The 20,607-nt window shown below is 36.2% G+C and overlaps 1 protein-coding gene across 3 annotated transcripts in view; it reads right to left on the bottom strand.

The window, feature by feature from the left end:
* The window catches only part of COL25A1 (collagen type XXV alpha 1 chain), a gene marked incomplete at its 3' end in the record, with an annotated part of 495,089 nt that overhangs the window by 62,166 nt on the left and 412,316 nt on the right, over positions 1-20,607 (bottom strand). For 2 of the 3 annotated variants that reach the window (XM_081244163.1, XM_081244164.1), the window contains exons 15-18: positions 18,498-18,542; positions 10,422-10,454; positions 9,961-9,996; positions 5,078-5,122 (exon numbers count right to left, since the gene is read on the bottom strand). In XM_081244163.1, coding sequence (XP_081100289.1) covers positions 5,078-5,122; positions 9,961-9,996; positions 10,422-10,454; positions 18,498-18,542 — 159 coding nt within the window. The remainder of the gene's footprint in view (positions 1-5,077; positions 5,123-9,960; positions 9,997-10,421; positions 10,455-18,497; positions 18,543-20,607) is intronic. The other variant, XM_081244165.1, reaches the window with a different exon arrangement.

A 20,607-nucleotide genomic window follows, 5' to 3' on the forward strand; every position in this document is an offset into this window, starting at 1 on the left:
CCCAGCACAGAGAGATTATATAACTTGCCCAGTATCATGATATAGCTTCATAAACTAGTAAGGGGTAGAACCAGGATCTACACACTGGTGGTCTGGTTCTAAAGACAAGGCTCTTGATCACTGCTCTTCATGACTTAATTACTAGGGTAATGTAAGCATGAAAGGGGTAAGCAATTTTTCAAAATGTATGGAAAGAAAAAAATGTTTAAAACTAGGAACTCTGAATCTTACCCCTTTATGTGATATTGGAAAAGCTAGTCACAATAAAGTTTTACCCATGAAAAATATATTTAAAGGCTTGTTTATCAAAAAAATTTTCTGAGCTCAATTCTTATTCCAGAAGACAAATGTTTGCATGGCACATTGTGCAATGTACAACGTACAATATTTTAATCTTCCCAGCTGAACATCTTAACAGTATATGAACCATGAATGCATGAAACAGCCAAATGTCTTCCACATGGTTAAAGCACTTTCCAATACTTGTTCAGGAAGCTTAAGAGTAGTTTGAAATTAAGTGATGCCTGTTCTTAGTGACTTTTATGTATGCCGAAGGTATTAGTACTTATCTCTGAGTGGGACCCTGAGGTGATAGATAGATGAGTCTGCTGTCTGTATTTAGGCACTCTGCTCATTTCCTGAGAGCAGTGTGGAAGGCATGTGGATGCTCACTAAGTTTCCAACCATTCCCCGAGAGCAACAGGTGGCAAATCAAAGCTTCCCTGGTATGTCATGGCTGGTTTCCTCAACATCTTGGAAATAACGGATGGCATTTGCACACTCTCTGTAGTACCAGCAGATAAGGAGATGAATAACAAGGAAATATTTCCAAAGCATAAACAAACACACAGGTCTAGGAAAGTTATGACTAATGGTCTTGCTACCACACATTCTAAATCCATATATGGTGGTTTCATCTTTTAAATATTATTACTCATTCAAACTATGAAATCAAGGTTGACTGTCCTGTGGTTAACTACCTAACAGAAGCAAGGTATATTAAAGGAGTAAAAAATATCCCAAGTTAATGAAGCTATATCATAAATTTATAAACTTTAAACTATACATTTAAAAATATCCAATAACTACTAATGACTATGATGTGTTTTTAAATTGCCTCCTTTAAAAAATTACTCAATTACACTGAGCACCTACTACATTATAGGGCAAGCATACCACTTACATTCTGGACTAGAGAGAGAAGACAAAAATAGAATCTGTGATTTAAACTGAATACTGGATAGTTACCCAACAACACTTGATAATTACATAGAAAAGTATCTCTAGTTAATGATAGAAAGATTTTTGTCAGTTGATAGCTTCTTCTCAGCATAGTCACTAGTCAGGTTAGAAAAACAAAGGAAAGTATCAGCTATAAGATCTTGACAAGATTTGTCTGGCAACATCCCATGACCCCAGAAATAAAAACGTTTACGGGAGGTGGCAAATCACCAACATCTTTCCCAATTTGAAAAAGTTCAAAACCTTCAAACCGGTCCACTGATGACTACGGAAATGAGCTGGGATATTTTTCACAGTGGAGGACATAAATCAAAGGTAATGAGAACAAATAGTAGTAACTGTAATTGTTTTGTTGTTTGTTTTTGAGGGAAAACCCCCAATACCTTCCCCCTTATATATTCTCTCTCGACAAGAAACCTCACCCTCAGGAGAAGGGACAACTGGATTTCTACACAGCACTGAGATTCCTGCCTCAGGATCTGGTGCTGGCAGCACAGCCCAGCTAACCTACAAGCAAGCGCTGCAGGAAACCCTGCCCTGGCCCTTCCAAAATGCCCCTCCTTTTAAATATCTCCCCCCTTACTTATAATGTTTCCGGGTTCTTTAACTTAGTGCTGAATTTAATGTTCTTAAATTTGTTTTAAAAATCTGTGATTTTCCAAATATCAGTAAAGAGCTTTTTTTTTTAATGTGTGGGATTATTAAGGAACTGCCATAAATTAACTCTGCAGTATGAAATCACATATAATTTATTAAGTTATTTTTGCTAAATATCAAATGATAAGGAAATGATTTTGACTCTTTAGTAAACTGTTGTCATGGAGTGTACTTTTCAGTGAAGAAGCCAAAGACTAAAAATATATTAAAAGGACATATCTGCTTTTGCACAGCAAAGGAAACAAACCGTAAACAAGACCAAAAGACAACACTTAGAATGGGAGAAAATATTTGCAAATGAAGCAACTGACAAAGGATTAATCTCCAAAATTTATAAGCAGCTCATGCAGCTCAATAACAAAAAAACAAACACCCAATCCAAAAATGGGCAGAAGACCTAAATAAACATTTCTCCAAAGAAGATATACAGACCGCCAACAAACACATGAAAGAATGTTCAACATCATTAATCATTAGAGAAATGCAAATCAAAACTACAATGAGATATCATCTCATACCAGTCAGAATGGCCATCATCAAAAAATCTACAAACAATAAATGCTGGAGAGGGTGTGGAGAAAAGGGAACACTCTTGCACTGCTGGTGGGAATGTGAATTAGTACAGTCACTATGGAGAACAGTATGGAGGTTCCTTAAAAAACTAAAAAGAGAACTACCATATGACCCAGCAATCCCACTACTGGGCATATACCCTGAGAAAACCATAATTCAAAAAGAGACATGTATGAAAATGTTCATTGCAGCTCTATTTACAATAGCCTGGAGATGGAAACAACCTAAGTGTCCATCATCGGATGAATGGATAAAGAAGATGTGGCACATATATACAATGGAATATTACTCAGCCATAAAAAGAAATGAAATTGAGCTATTTGTAATGAGGTGGATGGACCTAGAATCTGTCATACAGAGTGAAGTAAGTCAGAAAGAGAAAGACAAATACCGTATGCTAACACATATATACGGAATTTAAGAAAAAAAAATGTCACGAAGAACCTGGGGTAAAACAGGAATAAAGACACAGACCTACTAGAGAATGGACTTGAGGATATGGGGAGGGGGAAGGGTAAGCTGTGACAAAGCGAGAGCGAGGCATGGACATATGTACACCGCCAAACGTGGGGTGGATAGCTGGTGGGAGGCAGCCTCATAGCACAGGGACATAAGCGCGGTGCTTTGTGACCGCCTGGGGGGGTGGGATAGGGAGGGTGGGAGGGAGGGAGATGCAAGAAGGAAGGGATGTGGGAACAGATGTATATGTATAACTGATTCACTTTGTTATAAAACAGAAACTAACACACCATTGTGAAGCAATTATACTCCAATAAAGTTGTAAAAAAAAAAAAGGACATATCTGGACATCTGTGATACTAATCTGGAAACATCAAACAAAAAGCAGAACCAAAATTTCTGAGTGCCAACCTGGAATTCATAGCTTTCATGGCTGTTAATTATAAAAAATATACTCATAAAATATTACATATGATACCATATGATGTCTGGGAGCTCAGTAATTTAATATATTAATTCTAAAATCATATTATTCATGTAACACATTTCAAACACAATCTTCATAAAGCAGCATAACAACCCTCTTACTGAAACTAGGAATATTAATTTTAGAATCATCTAATGTACTCTAGAGATTAATTCAAAATTCTATAAGATAAGAACAATGTAAAGAAAAATCTACTTACATTATGTTATTTTATCTAACAGTTCTAGAATTAAAAGAATAAACTTTAAAATAAGCTGATTTTAAGGGAGCATTACAGCTAAGACACTAGAACTTTTTAGCCTTGTCAGTTGTCATGTAAAAAATTTTAAACACCTAAAAAAATGTTTCTTAATATTTTTAGACAATTTAAAAACATGTAAAACAATGTTTTCAAGCTAAGCTTTAAGCAGTTATTTCAAAAGACATACAAATTTTATGGGAATAGTATGTAGGTCAATAAAGCTTAGTAATATGATTTGTACTTTGCAGTGAGAATTATTAACAGGAAGTAGAAGCACAAAACACATTGGAAGGACTTCCCTGGTGGTGCAGTGGTTGGGAATCCACCTGCCAATGCAGGGGACACAGGTTCGAGCTCTAGTCTGGGAAGATCCCACACGCCGCAGAGCAACTGCGCCCATGCACCACAACTACTGAGCCTGAGCTCTAGAGCCCGCAAGCCACAACTACTGAGCCCATGTGCCACAACTACAGAAGACTGCGTGCCTAGAGCCTGTGCTCCACAACAAGAGAAGCCACTGCAGTGAGAAGCCTGCACACCACAATGAAGAGTAGCCTCTGCTCTCCGCAACTAGAGAAAGCCCTCACACAGCAATGAAGATGCAACACAGCCACAAATAAATAAATAAATTAAAAAAAAAAACTTTGGAAAGATTATTATAATGGGTGAATCACAAAAACAGCTGCCTGGATATTAGATTTAAGGGGATGTTAAGACTTTAATTCTGGTCAAAATCTGATAGGATCTTAAGAGTAAAATTTAAATGTGAAGGGAGACATTGTAGACTTTAAAGAATTCCTATGACTTCAAATGAAATGACTTTTACATTTATTTAAGGGGCATAGTAGGTTATATAGTGGAATATACAGTCCAGATAGCCATGGCAAACTTTAGAAATACCCGCGCTTCATTTTTTTTTTATTGAAGTATAGTTGATTTACAATGTTGTGCTAGTTTCAGGTGTACAGCAAAGTGATTGTTTCATATATATATATTTATGTATATATTATACATATACATGTATATAAATATATATATATATATATATATATATATATACTCTTTTTCAGATTCCTTTCCATTATAGCTTATTACAGATATTGAGTATAGTTCCCTGTGCTATACAGTAGGACCTTGTTGATTATCTATTTTATATGTAGTAGTGTGTATCTGTTAGTCCCAAACTCCTAATCTATCCTTTCCCCCTCCGTTCCCCTTTGGTAACCTTAAGTTTGTTTTCTATGCCTGTAAGTCTATTTCTGCTACCCGTGCTTCATTTTTAATTAAAAATTTTAATTGGTTGAAATGGCTGGTGAGTATTTAAAGAACAGCACTATATTTTTAGCTTTCATTTTTTCATTTTTGTGACTCTCACAATTACATTTCTATGAAGCCAAGACTGTCAGTGCAGTATTTACCTTTATCCCCGGAAGTCCAGGAAGCCCAGGAAGCCCTGGTTCACCCTACATAGGAAAATCACACAGCATTATAGGACAGTATTCACTCAGGCACAGTATCTGAGAAAAACATGGCAAATGCTCCCAGCTGAATTCTTGCTGTATGTATATATATGTCTAATATATATACTGTCTAGTTTCAAGATATTTGGTAAGATTATACAGTTCAGTCAACTCTTGATTCAGGGATTGTTGACCATTTTGCAAATTTTTCAGGATTTTCCCTGTTGCTGCCAGTTCACTGCTCATTGTCATCACTACCAGAAAGTGAGAAAGAGAAATAAAAGGAGAAGGAATTCCTGTGTTTTATTACTCCCTGGTCAATGATTTGTTGAGGAGGCTGAATCTATTTGGTGAAATGAGGATTATGTGCATTTAAATAATGCATCCTATTCCAGGGCTCTCTTACCTCAGATAATCAAGAGTTGGCTGTATGAACAGATGGTCATCTCAAAACAGTATACATTAAAAGTCTCATTCACTTAAAAGTATAACAAGATTTCTTTTCCATTCCTGAATGATGAGAAGGTAAATTCATGGTTAAGATTATACTTAACTCCAGCCCGTATATCAGACAATTGTTGAGTCTGGGTAACCCTGCTTAGCAATTGAGGGCTAATGGTACCATGCAGCTGTTCCTGAATACAGGTTTGAGATTAAGTGGTACATTTTGGGTGAGCACACTGGAGTCAAGCTAAATCTTCTCATTTTCACATAATTGTTTACATTATTTTAAGCACAAAGTATAGTGACAAGAAGTTATATTGCTTAGAAAATCTCCTGAATTCCACTAAAGAAGCATAAAGGAATTGCTAGAGAAAATGAAAGTCCATCCTGTGTTGGACTGAGGTGACTAAATATTGTGGAAAATAACATTTGAAGGTAAAAGTGTCACATCATTTCATGATGGCGAGTCAGTGTTAGGACAACTATACCAAAAGAGATAGAAGCATCAAACTAAAGATAAAAGTGGTAGAAGGCACTTCTTTAATCTAAATGCTTGAACAGCCCTTATTCCAAGGAAAATCTACTAAGAACAACCAGACATTTCATCTTTAATATTATTACTTTCAGATTATGGAGGGCTATAATTTGCTCTGGTATTATCACAAAATGACTTCAGATACTGTTTATATTAAGCTGTATGGTTAGACATAGAAAGGAAAATGACTTTCCTGATGGTTTAGGTCAAAGGTGCTTCAGGAATGCAAAAGAAAAGCTATTCTTTCTGAAACTACCTGAGTGAAAGTTTGCATTGTGAACAAAAAGACTAAGACGAGATTAAGCCAGAGAAGAAAGAATGATTATTAAGAATTTGATATTTCATTCAAAGAAACTTGTCCAAGTAGATTAAAGTTTACATAGATACAACATTATACATTTGATTTTCTTTTTTTCCCCCCATTTCCCTTTAATCAATAACTTTAGGAAGCTCTAGTAAAAAGAGCTTATCCATATTTCAGTGAAGATTCTCTTTTACTAAGAAAAAAGTATAAGGGCCTTGAAAACACAGTAAGTTGCAGTAGAATATACAACCAATAAAAGTAAACATATTGGTGACATATTGATAGTTTTGTATTGTTTCAGAAAAGCCCCCAAAACTCAAGACATCCTATTTAAGACATGTGTGGAAACATATAGGTTGTAACACTGTTTCCTAAAAGGAGTTTTTACTAGACCCTTCCCTCAAGGGGAAGGGTCAAATTAAAAGGATCTGATGACTATTTATATACACATGCATACATAGACACATCCATGTTTCTCACAATGAGAAAGATGTATAAAACATTATGGATTATTTTATAATGTAGATTGGATACTTACAGAGAGTTTAAGCATTTAGCTCTTCCCTACATCATATGCATATATATGTTGGTATATAGGTTATAAATGTACTTTTTAATGAACAAATCTTTCAGGAATTCATATTTTATACTCTTGGATTTTGACGTTTCCAAATTTATGTTTACTTAAAAGTTGGCAAAATGAAGGATTTTAAAATATTTAATGTTACCCTTTGTGAAACATCTCAGCATTTTTAGGAAGATATTTCTTCCTATATAAATTCTCTGTCTTTATACCATGAATGTTTATCTTTTAATTAAGAGACAGTTTTCAGTTAATTTCTCCATTCTTGCCTATTTCTTGACTCAGAGCTTCTCTGAGCTGAGTTCTTGGTCACGCACAGCCCAAGTTCAGATCTAGGTCATAATTAAGAATCGGTTTGTTATTCCATTCAAAGACTTCTTGCCCAAGTAGATTACACTTTACACTGATACGTTATCCTTCTGGTTTTCTTTTTTCTTTCCCTTTCACTCTTTAGTCTCCGTTATCAGAGACCCTTGTCTACTGTTAAAGTCAGTTCTCTGCTTTCACCCCATGTCCCTGTGACAGTGCCCTGTGTTTCTAGATACAGTTCAACTGTGCCAGTCCCTTACAATGGGAAAACATGTATTTTTACCCCATTAAAACTAAAAAATATATTTTAAAAAGATGTGGAGAAGTTAAGAAGGCAGCTATGCTCACCACTATACCACCAATGCCATTGAAGGTGAAGTTAGGAAGGAAAAAATTGTGTGGTGAAACACACACTCACTTTACAAACATATATACCCTAACTCACATATCAATCACACACTCTCCTGCTGAGTCTATAAAAGAAAAAAACTATAATTAAATCATTCCCTATTATGAATGTTACTCTAAATAACAAACTTCCATACCGCAAAATACCAGACAGTGGAGAGCTAATCAATGCACTTTAATTCTGGCAGGATATCCTCTACTTTTCTGGGAATGTCCCTAATGCAGGAGCTTAAGTACCCATGAACCCACAACAAAGTTCTGCAATGGTGAGAAAAATGTCGTGAAAGTTTCCTTGAATGGATTCTGTACTCAGTTCTGTTTGTCATTTTCCAATCTAAGCAACCAGCAAGAATGGAAACACTCTACTTTTAAATCAGTGTTGGGATAAGTATTGCCAAATCCAGATATTAGACAAGGAAGTCATAAATATTGTGGGAAAGTGAGATTGCGTCAACGGGTAGAATCTGGCCTAAATATTAATGAAAAAATATTGCTCTTTTCAGAGCACATTTTCATTCCGATGGGTTGTAATATTCATACACATATTCATTCAGGCACATATTTGTTCAGGTAGAATCCACTTCTCTCAATATAATTTAAAACAGGTTTTTAATGAAATACAAAGAAAAGCCAATGTTTCCATATGTAAACCTATAAACTGCCAGAAATGAATCTAAAATGTATTTTTAAGTAATCATGATAAAGCAATATTTTATTAACCAATTGAAAATCAATTTTGATCTTCTACTCTGAAAACAGTGGAACCTATATGAAATTATAGCAGACTTGTTTTGTTTTTTAAAAAGACATAACAGTTTTGCAGACAATTCTTTTAACTTATCACAGTTTTGGAGAGCAGTTTAAATTTAGCTTTTAATTTTTAAAGACTGAGGGACTTAAAATGAGATCATCTGAGAAAATTAGATGCTCTTTCAAACCAAAGCAGGCCATGGATCTCTGTGATATCACTAATTTCAAGCTTCTTACATAAAGAATCAGTAGGAAATCTTAGGCACCGAACAGCAAAATTTGCAGAGTTATGCTGGGTCTTTGGAAAAGTCTCAACTTTACCTGAAACTGGGTCTAATGAATCATTACTCTTAGATTCTTAATTTCAAGAAAATCTATTTTTAAATTAGGGAAATGTTAAAAGAATGTGAAAGACCTTCTCAAAACACACTTTAACCTGAAGTGTTTAAACAAAGCAGTGATCCTCTCAATAAATAACTTCAAGAATGTGGGGATATTTTTTTATGTTATGTTCTAAGGTTCCAAATGACTACAATGGGATTTATTCTCTCTTTCTCTTTATACTAATGAGGTATATTCTATGTTTCTATTCATATTTTTTCCTATAACATTAGCGTTGCTAGACAAAGGCAGAGTCATGATCTCAGAGATTTAACATAATGTGGAATTCACATTTACTTGTTAGCCACATCTGTTATCTAAAAATCTAAAATCTGCACTGGGCATTGATATCCAGATGCTCGGATGATAAACTACGAACGGTCGTTTCCTGCTTCAGACTCAAATGAGAATAAACATATTCATTGCATGTCCTCTAACTTATCACTGAAGTGAAGCACAAATGATAAAAAAAATTAACGTTAGATTGGTTAAAGTGGTTTGGCTACTGTCTCCAATTAAAATTTAGTTCATGAACAAACCTCTTTCTACAACATAACATTCACTGCTTAGGTAGATATTATTCACATAAAAAATTATCTGCAGGGAAGTATTTGAAATGAGAGGAAAGGAATATAATTTTAAAAGAACTGTCCATCGTTCCCTATTGAGACAGTTTAGTAAATATTCACTTCTTCTCATAAAAGATAGAAACATGCAGAGTATATTTAAACATGCAAGATAGGTTGTTGGCATTCCAACCCAGCAGATCTTTGTTAGTCTCAAACAGCTCAGTATATGCTGACTTCAGTTCATAAAGCATCCTTTTACACATCCAGATTATGTTTGTGTTTTACTATGGTCAGCATCAACCCTTTTAAAATGAAAAACAGTCAAAACCACTCTGCATATAAGGCATGAAAACGGCATCATTTTCCAGATTATGTTTGTACTTTTACTATGGTCAGCATCAACCCTTTTAAAATGAAAAACAATCAAAAACACTCTGCATATAAGGCATGAAAACGGCATCATTTTCAGTAATTGTTCTCATATTATACAGTGATAGCAGACATAATCAAATGGTGACTATAAGACAGTAAAAAGAACACACCAGAATAGGAATTTACCTTTTGCCCTGGACGACCAGATTCTCCGGGCTCTCCCTGGCCAAAGAAAACCAAAGATGAAAAGGGTAGTCTTACAAGAATTTTCCAAAAGCCTTAGGCCCTTGGACACTTTCAGCCTCCCCGATGACACATGCATTTCATTCACTTTATTCTGTTGCTCCACATCCTACCAGACATATGAACATTTTTTTTTTTTGCTGTTAATATACCTGAAGCTCACATACAAATCCACATTTCCATAAAAACCAATCAGAAAGGGAAGAAAAGGCAAGACCTCTTGTTTAAGCCTTTATCAGAGATTTCTAGCAGATACTCCATGTTGTGTCTAGAAGCTGATTATTGCAGTAGTATATGAACAGAGTTAGAACCATCAAAGTTGGTAAAAGGGAAGGGAAACAAGAGACTTATAAAAGTCAAAGCGGTAACTCGTGGGGTACAAACACTTGCAAGGCTATAGTTACCTTAATTCCTGCAGCGGACGATCCAGGGTCACCCTAAAATGAAACCCACGAGAGATTATTCTACAAGTGATGGGAATCGGAAACACACAAACACATAGAGAGCCGTTATCTACAGGAGCACCCAAGGAAACCCCATGACTAATGGGCCGAACTATGCTCCCTAAGATTTCGTATCAGTATGGCTAAGATGTCAGTAATTTCCAAGATAAACAATATACTTTCTAAAAACATGGGTTTACTTTGCAAAATACATAAGGACTACATTCCTTGAAATGAATATAAATATATAAATATGGATCTCTTCCCTTGATACAGTGCTAAAATTGTATTCTAAAGCAATACATTAGTGGATCTGGAATTTCAGTTTTCTCTATTTCAGGAATTTATTAATGTCACTGGCTATCATTTACTAGGAGTTCCCTGACCCTTTCGGTCTTCAGAAAGTCAGGGTTCAACAGATGAAGTCAAAGGGTTGATGATGTTGAGTTGGAAAAAGCCATGCCGCCGGTCAGTTTGTTTTCCTCATGAAGCACCGTCACTGTTATGACCAGCACGTTTTTTTCTAGCTCTACACTTATTTCATTGTAACGCAGTCACCGGAAAGTTACAGGATGATGGATGACTTGTGGGTGACAGGGACACAAGGAAGATCTGAGAGAAAATCTTGAGATAGAATCTGGTTTTCTGAAAGGCATTGTATTCCATCTGGATTTCACCGAGTGTGACTACATTCTTTTTTTTTTTTTTACATCTTTATTGGAGTATAATTGCTTCACAATGGTGTGTTAGCTTCTGCTTTATAACAAAGTGAATCAGTTATACACATACACATGTTCCCCTATCTCTTCCCTCTTGCGTCTCCCTCCCTCCCACCCTCCCTATCCCACCCCTCTAGGTGGTCACAAAGCACTACATTCTTAAGGCAGATGTGCTCTAAATACACAGGTGGGGCTAACAGGAGAGAGGACAGAGGGTGGCTGCTTATTTCTGATATGGGGCCAGGCAAGGGCCTAGATTTTCCAGTTCCTTCTAGTCCTCTGACCCATAAACATGCTACAAGGAAAATAAAAGGGAGAAAACGTAGTCATCTGAGACTGTTAAGAAAACAGAAACAGCCACAAGGAGGAAGGCACATACTGGGGTTTCCTCAGCTGTCCTATCTGTGCAAGGGCTCACAGAGCTCTAGGGGTCTACTTCCTCCTTCTAGGTTAAGAGAGATGCTCACCAATCTCATTTAGAGACGGAGATAAACCTCAGGCCTCTACACATGAGGTACTTGCCCCTCTCCCTCAGTTTCTCTCTCTTCTCCCCACAGCTGGCAGTTCTCTTTGTTCAGGTCTTAAGTGGCTTTGCCTCAACCCCTCACTGAGCAACCTAGACACATGCCCCTCACATCCACATCTCACTATGCAGCATATGTTCAAGTCCTGCAAGCTCACTGCATATGGATTATGTATATATGTTTTCTGCCTATTCTTTGCTTGTCCCTCCATTAGACGATCAGCCACATGTGGGCAAGTTCAGTGTCTGTTTTTATTCAGTGTCTGAATAAAATATGCTGGGTACATATATGGTGAATAAATGAACAAATCTCAGAAAGAATATTTTCAGCAGGTCATCAGTCAAGAATCAAAAAAAAAAGGGGCTTCTCTGGTGGCGCAGTGGTTGAGAGTCCGCCTGCTGATGCAGGGAACACGGGTTCATGCCCCGGTCCAGGAAGATCCCACATGCCGCGGAGCGGCTGGCCCCGTGAGCCATGGCCTCTGAGCCTGCACGTCCAGAGCCTGTGCTCCATAACGGGAGAGGCCACAACAGTGAGAGGCCCGCGTATTGCAAAAAGAAAAAAAAAAAAAAAAATCAAAAAAAAAAAACTTTAGGAAGAAAAAAAAGCTTAAGAAGGAAGAGGAAATAATAAATTAACTTATTTGAGGAAACATATGAGTTTTTGACATCTGTAATTGCTACTACTCAAGGAAAAATGAAAACATGACAAAACATATAGAAGAGGATCCCAAATACTGTCTTATTGTAAAATGATACTGGTTTCTTTTCCCCATCACTAATAATCAATTGAGTTCCAAATGGGCAGTGAAATAAATGTGGCTAACAAAATAATACTTATTTCTGTTTCCACTAAATCAAGTCTGTCTGAAAGCCATCAACACCAATGAATCAGTATTTTGCACAATGAGTCCTTTGTATTCATAAAAGCAATTTTGACTTTTCTAAGCCCCCTTTTTCATCTTATTTATACCTCACAAGACTCCCAAGAGATAGGGCAGATATTACTATTTTTACTCAATAGATGAGGAAATTGAAGCAACTTGAGCCTAAGTGAATTTTGGACTTCCTAAATTCTATTGCCATGTTCTTTTTATTGGAATAAGAAAAGAATTATTGGTTTATCTCATTTTGGCAACAGGGCACAATGGTTGTCGTAGACTTGTAAATAAAAGGAAGTTGCTTGTATTAACTGTAGTTTAAAAACGTTTTTTTCCAGTGTTTTAATGGAAAGTGACTGGATAACCACTAATGAGAATGACTAGATTTAGTTCTCAGAGAAAGTGGATGGGAAGGAAAGACAGTTTCCTGAAAGCCTGATTTATTTGTGGAAAGTGGAGCGGTTTCATTTGATGGAAAACTATGAGTGATATATCAACTTTCTATTCAAAAATTAGAACTGTGAAATCTCAAGGAATTTTTATAACTTTTAAGTGGCAAGGCAATTACTGGAAGACATTCCTAAGTTAAACATTTTAAAGGATAATGCTGCGAGTAGTGAAAATAAAAGTCAGTGTTTATAATCCTCATTCCTCTAAAAGTGAAAATGAATACAGGATTAAAGTAGGAAAAAAAACCCAACTGTGTCTCTCTAAGTATACCCTTAGCTTCATAAATCAGTTGGTTTGAAAATAAAAGTCTCCACAGGGTAAATCATAAAGCAAAAAATACTTTGAGAAGATACTTGAAGTAAATGAATTTGACTTTGTTATTGACCATTCAAGTACAGAGTTTTTGTTTTTGGCTGTGATTATTTTCAAGCACAACACTTGGTATGTAACTATATGTATGTGTCACTAAAGTCTATGTGGATAAATAAAGTGGATGTGGTGATATTTCTATCAGTCATTAATTCATTCAATAAATATTTATTGAGCATCGATTATGTGCCAACCATGTGCTGGATGCAGGGATACTAGGAGTTAGGGCGATAAAGCGAACAATGCTGTTTCAAACCCTGCCCTTGTCCTGTGCTTACGATACAGTCACCCTTCCATATCTCTGGGTTCTGCATCTGCGGATTCACCCAACCTTGGACTAAAAATCATTTGAGAAAAAAATTCCTGAAAATTCCAAACAGCAAAACTTAAATTTCTGTGTGCCTGGCAACTGGTTACATAGTATTTGGTATCATAAGTAATCTAGAGAAGCTTTATAGTACAGCTGACCCTTAAACAACACAGGCTTGAACTGCAAATGTCCACTTATATGTAGATTTTTTTTCAACAGTAAGTATTACAGTACCACATGATCTGCAGTTGGTTGAATTCGGTGGATGGGGAACCACGATATGGAGAAAACAGGGATGTGAAGGAACCATGTATAAAGAGGGCCTTTTGTAAATTATACCCTGATTTCAACTGGCAGAGTCTCAGCACTCCTAAGCCCAGCATTATTTAAGAGTCAGTTGAATATGGGAGCATGCGCATAGGTTATATGCAAATACTATCCCATTTTATATAAGGGACATGCTAGGATTTTGGTATTTGCAGGGATCCTGGAATCAATCTCCTGGACATACTGAAGGACTACTGTAATCATTTGTATATATGTAAACAGTATATATGTACACAAATATATGTATTCAAAAATATTATTGATTGAATGCATAAAAGATACTTTCTTTCCACGTACAAAAAAGTCTGGGATAGGAAGAAATTGTCATGTTGGGAAATTTTGTGTCACCCACAGAAGACATGATAAACAAATGCATGGTACAGGAAAAAGTTCTACCATTCAACGAAAATAAGAAGCAGGTGAAAATTAAAAAAAAAATTTTTTTTAAGATTTTTCATTCAATAAATATTTATTGGGCTTCCCTGGTGGCACAGTGGTTGAGAGTCCGCCTGTCGATGTGGGGGACAGGGGTTCATGCCCCAGTCTGGGAAGATCCCACATGCTGCGGAGCGGCTAGGCCCGTGAGCCATGGCCGCTGAGCCTGCGCGTCCGGAGCCTGTGCTCCACAACGGGAGAGGCCACAACTGTGAGAGGCTCACGTACCGCAAAATATATATATATATATATATATATATATATATATATATATATATATATATATATATATATATATATATATATATATATATATATATATATTTATTTATTTATTTATTATCTTCCTATTATGTGCCAGGAAATTGGATGGGTGTTGGGAATAGAACAGTTTGGTAACTTATAGTTTTTTGTTTGTTTATTTGTTTGTTTTTTCTTTTCCAGTGAGCTGGATGCCCAATTAAACAAGGAATCACAATAAATTGTGATAAGGGTTATGAAAGGGATCATAAAGAGTGCTCTGGGAGCACATAGGGGGTAACAGAGACAATCCAGGGGACACTGAAAGGCTGCCCCAGGGAAATGACTTAATAAATTCAGGTCTCAGTAGACTGAGGAATAGGATGAGAACGTGAGGAGGTGGAGGTGGACAGAGAAGAGTATTCTAAGCTAAGGGAAGCATCATATGTGCTAAATTGGAGAAGGCCCTGTACCCCAAAGAAAAGCCTTCCCATGTGATCTTAAGAAAAGGCAATTTGGTGGGTGGCTCCAAATATGGGTGTTGCTTCTGAAAAGGCTCTGAGGATGCAAATCAAAGATGCTCTGCAGGTGTAAAGTAAGAAGGCAGGTTATTTATAGAAATGGAGACTGGGGGAGAAAAGAAAAATGAAGACACAGACAGGAAATACCAAGAAAGTGAAGCTTCCTGCTATATTTAAAAAGGATAACCAATGAGGACCTACTGTAGAGCACAGGGAACTCTGTTCAGTGTTATGTGGCAGCCTGGATGGGAGGGGAGTCTGGGGGAGAATGGATACATGTATATGTATGGCTGAGTCACTTTGCTGTGCACCTGAAACTATCACAACATTGTTAATTGGTTATACTCCAATATAAAATAAAAAAGTTTAAAAAAATGCTCAGAAAAAAAAAAGAAAGAATGTGAAATTTCTAAATGAACAGATAAGGTTGTGAATAATAGAGTGGCATGATGGAACCATTCAGCGGTCTGCAACAACACTTACTTTCAAGTGCTGGGATAATAGATAAGAAATGCATTTCTACATTTGTTGGTGGGATTAACACTCCAAAGAGCAGAACATAACCTTCCCGTAGTAACTCCACACATGATTAAAATCAGTCTTTGGCAGGTCATTCTTAATTCTAGAGTTCATCGTAGCTCTGGCCACAGAGAAAACTCAGCCCAGAGGTTTTTACAGTCCCACAGCATTTCCAGATGACCAGTCTGGAAAGGCTTAGATTGCTTTACCATCCAAAAGCACCGAGTTGGATCACAAGGAAAAAAATCCTATTAAAGTGAATCGCCAATGATGTAATTTACTACATCAATGGCAGAAAAGAAGCATTTTTTGATTTTACATCTCAAACTTGGTAAATGATGAATGAGTTTCACATACTGAACCCAAAGGCCATGAGAAGAGTGTTTCTAACATGCTGGAAACAAATTATGTGACAGAAGCAGGAAATGTTTAAAAAACACATCAAAAATTATATTCCAATTACAGCATTCTTGGGGATGAATGCTACAGGTCAGATTACGTATTATATGTTACAGGTTCCTATTTACAATCCCCTGTTTAGACTCATTGAAAATTTATAGAAATGATTTCTGTTTTAACTGAAGCATTTCTCACACTTAATTTCAGTTGACTAATAAAACTTCTTGATAGAAAAGAAAAATAACCAATCTAGTTGATTTCCATTTCCATGTGGTAAGAAAGCTAACATTTATTGAGAGTTTACTATGTGTGAGTCAGCATGGTAAATGATTTGCATTAATATAAAAAATAAGAACTGTATTCCTTTGAGATGAATTTAGCTTTTACAAAGAAAAAAAATTGCTTTACTATTGCAATATTAAATTTTTAAAATGTGTGATTAAAGAAACTATTGGCCTACGTTCAAAAAATTAAGCTCTAAAAATACATATTCTAAAGATTAAAATTCTCTACATAAATCCACATAGGCGTAGCTCAGACTTTGCATAAATGGTTTTCACTTGAAGAAACTGCTCTCTGTTTAGAAGATTTCCTTTCTTTAAACAGAGGTTGGCAACTATGGCCTGAGGGCTAAATCCAGCTAGCCACCTGTTTTTGTGTGGCCCAAGAGCTAAGAGTGGTTTTCACATCTTTAACGGTTAAAAAAAATGTAAAAAGAATAATATTTCATGACATTTGAAAACCACATGAAATTAAAATTTCAGTGTCCAGAAATAAAGTTTTATTGGAATAGAGCCACTCTCATATGTATACATATTGTCTATGGCTGCTGTCATGCTACGATGACAGAGTTGAGTAGTTGTGACAGACGCCATATGGCCCACAAAACCTAAAATATTTATTTTCTGGCTCTTTACAGGAAAAGTTTGCTGACCCCTGCTTTTAAGCAAACACAACAAAGGTAAATAAAATATCTATGTTTATATACCTAGGGTTTTTAATTTTGACTTCAAGAAGTCATAGAGGTATATCACTGGTCCCATTAGTATTAAACATACTCATGTCATGGTGGATTGCAGCATGATACTTAAATCTGACAGATAAATAAAATGGGTTTACAGCAGTGGTTCTCAATGAGGGATGATTTTGTTCCCCAGTGGACACTTGGCAACCTCTGGAGAGAGTGTTGGTTGTCACAACTCGGAGATGCTACTGGCATCTGCTGGGCAGAGGCCAGGAACGAGGCTAGACATCTGACAGCTCCCTCAAGAAGGATTATCCAGCCCAAAATGTCAGTAGTGCGGAGGCTGAGAAACCCTGGTCTACAAGAAACTGAGAGTCCATTCTAATTTCTAGACTACCTCTTGAATACAAACACAGTTGCTACTCGGTGACATTAATTTATTCCTACCATTAATTTCTCCCTACCACCCATGCCATATTTATATTAATATTTATAAGAATGAGGAAGACAAATTTCTCTTTACTTTATGGGTATGTTTTTATGACTAGCAATTGTCCATCTGTACCGTAATAATTTTCAAAATAGAGTATTCTTATTCTCAACTACAAGCCTAAATGAATCATTCTTTGTTTCATCAATTAGCCTGATTTAAATCAAATCTGACTATTCCATTTTTAGTTTCTTAAAAGATCTTTTTCTTAATTCTTAACATATAGCACAAATGAAATAAAAATTTCCTTCTTATGTCAGAGATATGTGTGAAGTAAGAATACAAGCAAAAGCTTCAATAGACTGAGGAAAAAACAGGAGGCAGGAAGATGAACAAACGACCACCACAATATAAGTGCTAATAATGGTTTAAAGGCCAAAAAAGAAAAAAACAAAAAAAAAAGACAATACAAAGGCTGACAAAATATCTGGATCTAGTAGATTTCAAGTTGAGGCAAATTTTCAAGACTGCATGAGAGGCTCTAATCAACTGACTTTAGCTTATTATCAAACTCTTACATCCCCTCCCAATCCTCTGCAATCTTCTATCCTAAAATCGGGACAAATGGAATCACTTTAGGAACTCTATTTTTATATCTCTGTGTATAAAGGGAGTGTTCCATTTACACATAGATAGTGGGGTTTTTGTTTTGTCTTGAAAGTCATATTACTAGAAACCCAATTATGCATTTTCTAGAATTTTTGACATAGCATTTTACTTTTAAAATATTTAAATTTGTAGCTAGGAGCTGGTGGAATAATCACCTTTTATAAATTAAATATTTAAAAGTTTTCTAATTGTGTAGAATTATCTCTGATCTCCCATTTTCATGTACATGAAATAATATTCTTGCTCATACACATACTCTTTCATATTTCGCAACACTGTACCTTTTCACCTGTATCACCTTTGGGGCCATTCTCTCCAGCATCTCCCTAAGAGGGGAAAAAAACAATACATGTAAAATATATTGGTGACATTCAGCAAAGAGTAGTTTTCATTATTTTAAGTTTCCTTTCATAGGCACTATATATTAAAATCTGTTGTAAATGTTCTACAGAGCTAATGTACTTTACTTGACCAGCTGCCTGATATCAGCTAGTCCAAATAAATTTTATTACAATGAACATGGCTAAATAGTTTTAAACTACTCCACGATAATAACAGAAAGTAATTTCTCTGACTTCTAATAGCTTATTCTGGCATTAATAGCTTATTCTGGCTACCTTAACTCTTTCTCTTTTCTCTGCTCAAAGAGTCACTCTAACAAAGGCTTTCTCCTGACTCCCTCAATATGCCGTGTGCCTTAACCTTTCTGTCTCCTTCCTTGTCCCACTCCTGCCACCTGGAGTCCTGCCTTCTCCTTTCCCTTCAATCTGTGAATTCTACCCATCTCAAATCTCCAGGCCCTCAAAGTGCATGACCCAGCCCTCAAAACTGCTGCACTGAACATTGAGTTATCTGGGCCTAAGTGTTTTGTATTTGAGACATAAATGTTTTATATCTTATTAGAAAATTTTAAAAAATTATAGTAAAATAAATTGGGGAGTTTATGCTTCCTTTGTTATTTCTGAGAACTCCTATGCCTATTCCCTCACTGATATCTTTCTACCCACAAGCAATGCTTTAGGAAAAAAGTCATTTGTTTATTATCCATGCTTTGCTTTCTTAAATTCTAAACTCTTTAAGTCTTATAGCATGCTCTAGTGGAAACATCATGAATTTTGGAGCCAGAGAGTTCAAGCCCAGGTCCAGGCCCTACTGGGCAAATGAAATTCTCTTTACATCAAATTTCTCATGTGCAACATAAGGGCAAGAATATTTTATGGGGTTATAAGAAATAAACAATTACTGTGTCTAAAGCAACTGGGACAGTATCTGACACATCATAAGCTGTTAATGATAACCATTAGCAATAACAATGCATTATTGTTCATACATTCCGTAAGCTGGAATACCCTTCTGTCCAGCTGTGTAAGAGGTCACTCTTCTATCACTTAAAATTTTCCGTAAAATAAGAGAGAAGCTACTGATAATGGTTTCCCTGGGAGAAGGAGGGGTGGTGACGGAGGGAGAGTTTAACCTTTTCTCTTCACTTTCTTTTCTTGTTTCAAATAAGCATGAGGCTATCCTGCTCGGGCATTCTTTTATGGTGACGGGGACAGCACAGCGGTCTGGGAGCCTGAGCCGCTTTATCTGATGAGTCCCTGGAATGGTGCTGGCACTGCTCCTTTTCCCTCCTTAATTTCTACACAAAAGAGTCATCTGTTGACTAATTCATTTCAGGTTAATTACCACGAACTGGTTGGAAGCCAAATAAATATACTGATCATAAGTTATGGGGGATCTTTGATAGGCAGCTCATTAACACACTTTTAAAAATTGCTTGGAAATCCCTTTATTAAATAACAAAACAAACTTTCTTATTAGGAAAACTGGTTCAGAGTGGCCATGAAGTGAAGGGTTTGACTGAGTTGCCTCTCTGTTCTGCTCCCCTTCCATTTAAATAAATGTCTTTTTATTTTTGTTTTACAAGAATACAGTTGTAAAATACAGCTCAAAAATACAGTTACATTCATGAAGCTTGCTGGATCTGTAGATGTACTTCTTTTGGGGTTAGTGGTGATGATAATGATTTGTCAGAAAGATCGTATCACTTATGAAGGGCATTATGTGGTATCTTGGTAGTTGCCTGCAGAGACGGCATATTTCTCAAACACTGGTAAAGGACATAGCATGAGAACTCCCCCAAAGCAGTAAGGAAGGATGTTTGTCTAAGAGAAATTTAACATATGCACTCTGCTTCTCCTTTTGCTTCTCTTTTTGGGTTTTATGGGAATTCGTTTTGGGACAACTTTCAGTGTATTTGCTGCAGGTAAACATCTGTATCCCTTTAACCTACTGACCTAAGAAGTAGTAGAGAGAGAGATGGATGCTTAGAAAAGTACTGGAGTGGCATTAGCAAATAGGTAGAAGAGAAATTTTGCAGGCCTAGGGATT

Source organism: Mesoplodon bidens, assembly GCF_964165515.1.
Source record: "Mesoplodon bidens genome assembly, chromosome: 1".
Taxonomy (NCBI): Eukaryota; Metazoa; Chordata; class Mammalia; order Artiodactyla; family Ziphiidae; genus Mesoplodon; species Mesoplodon bidens.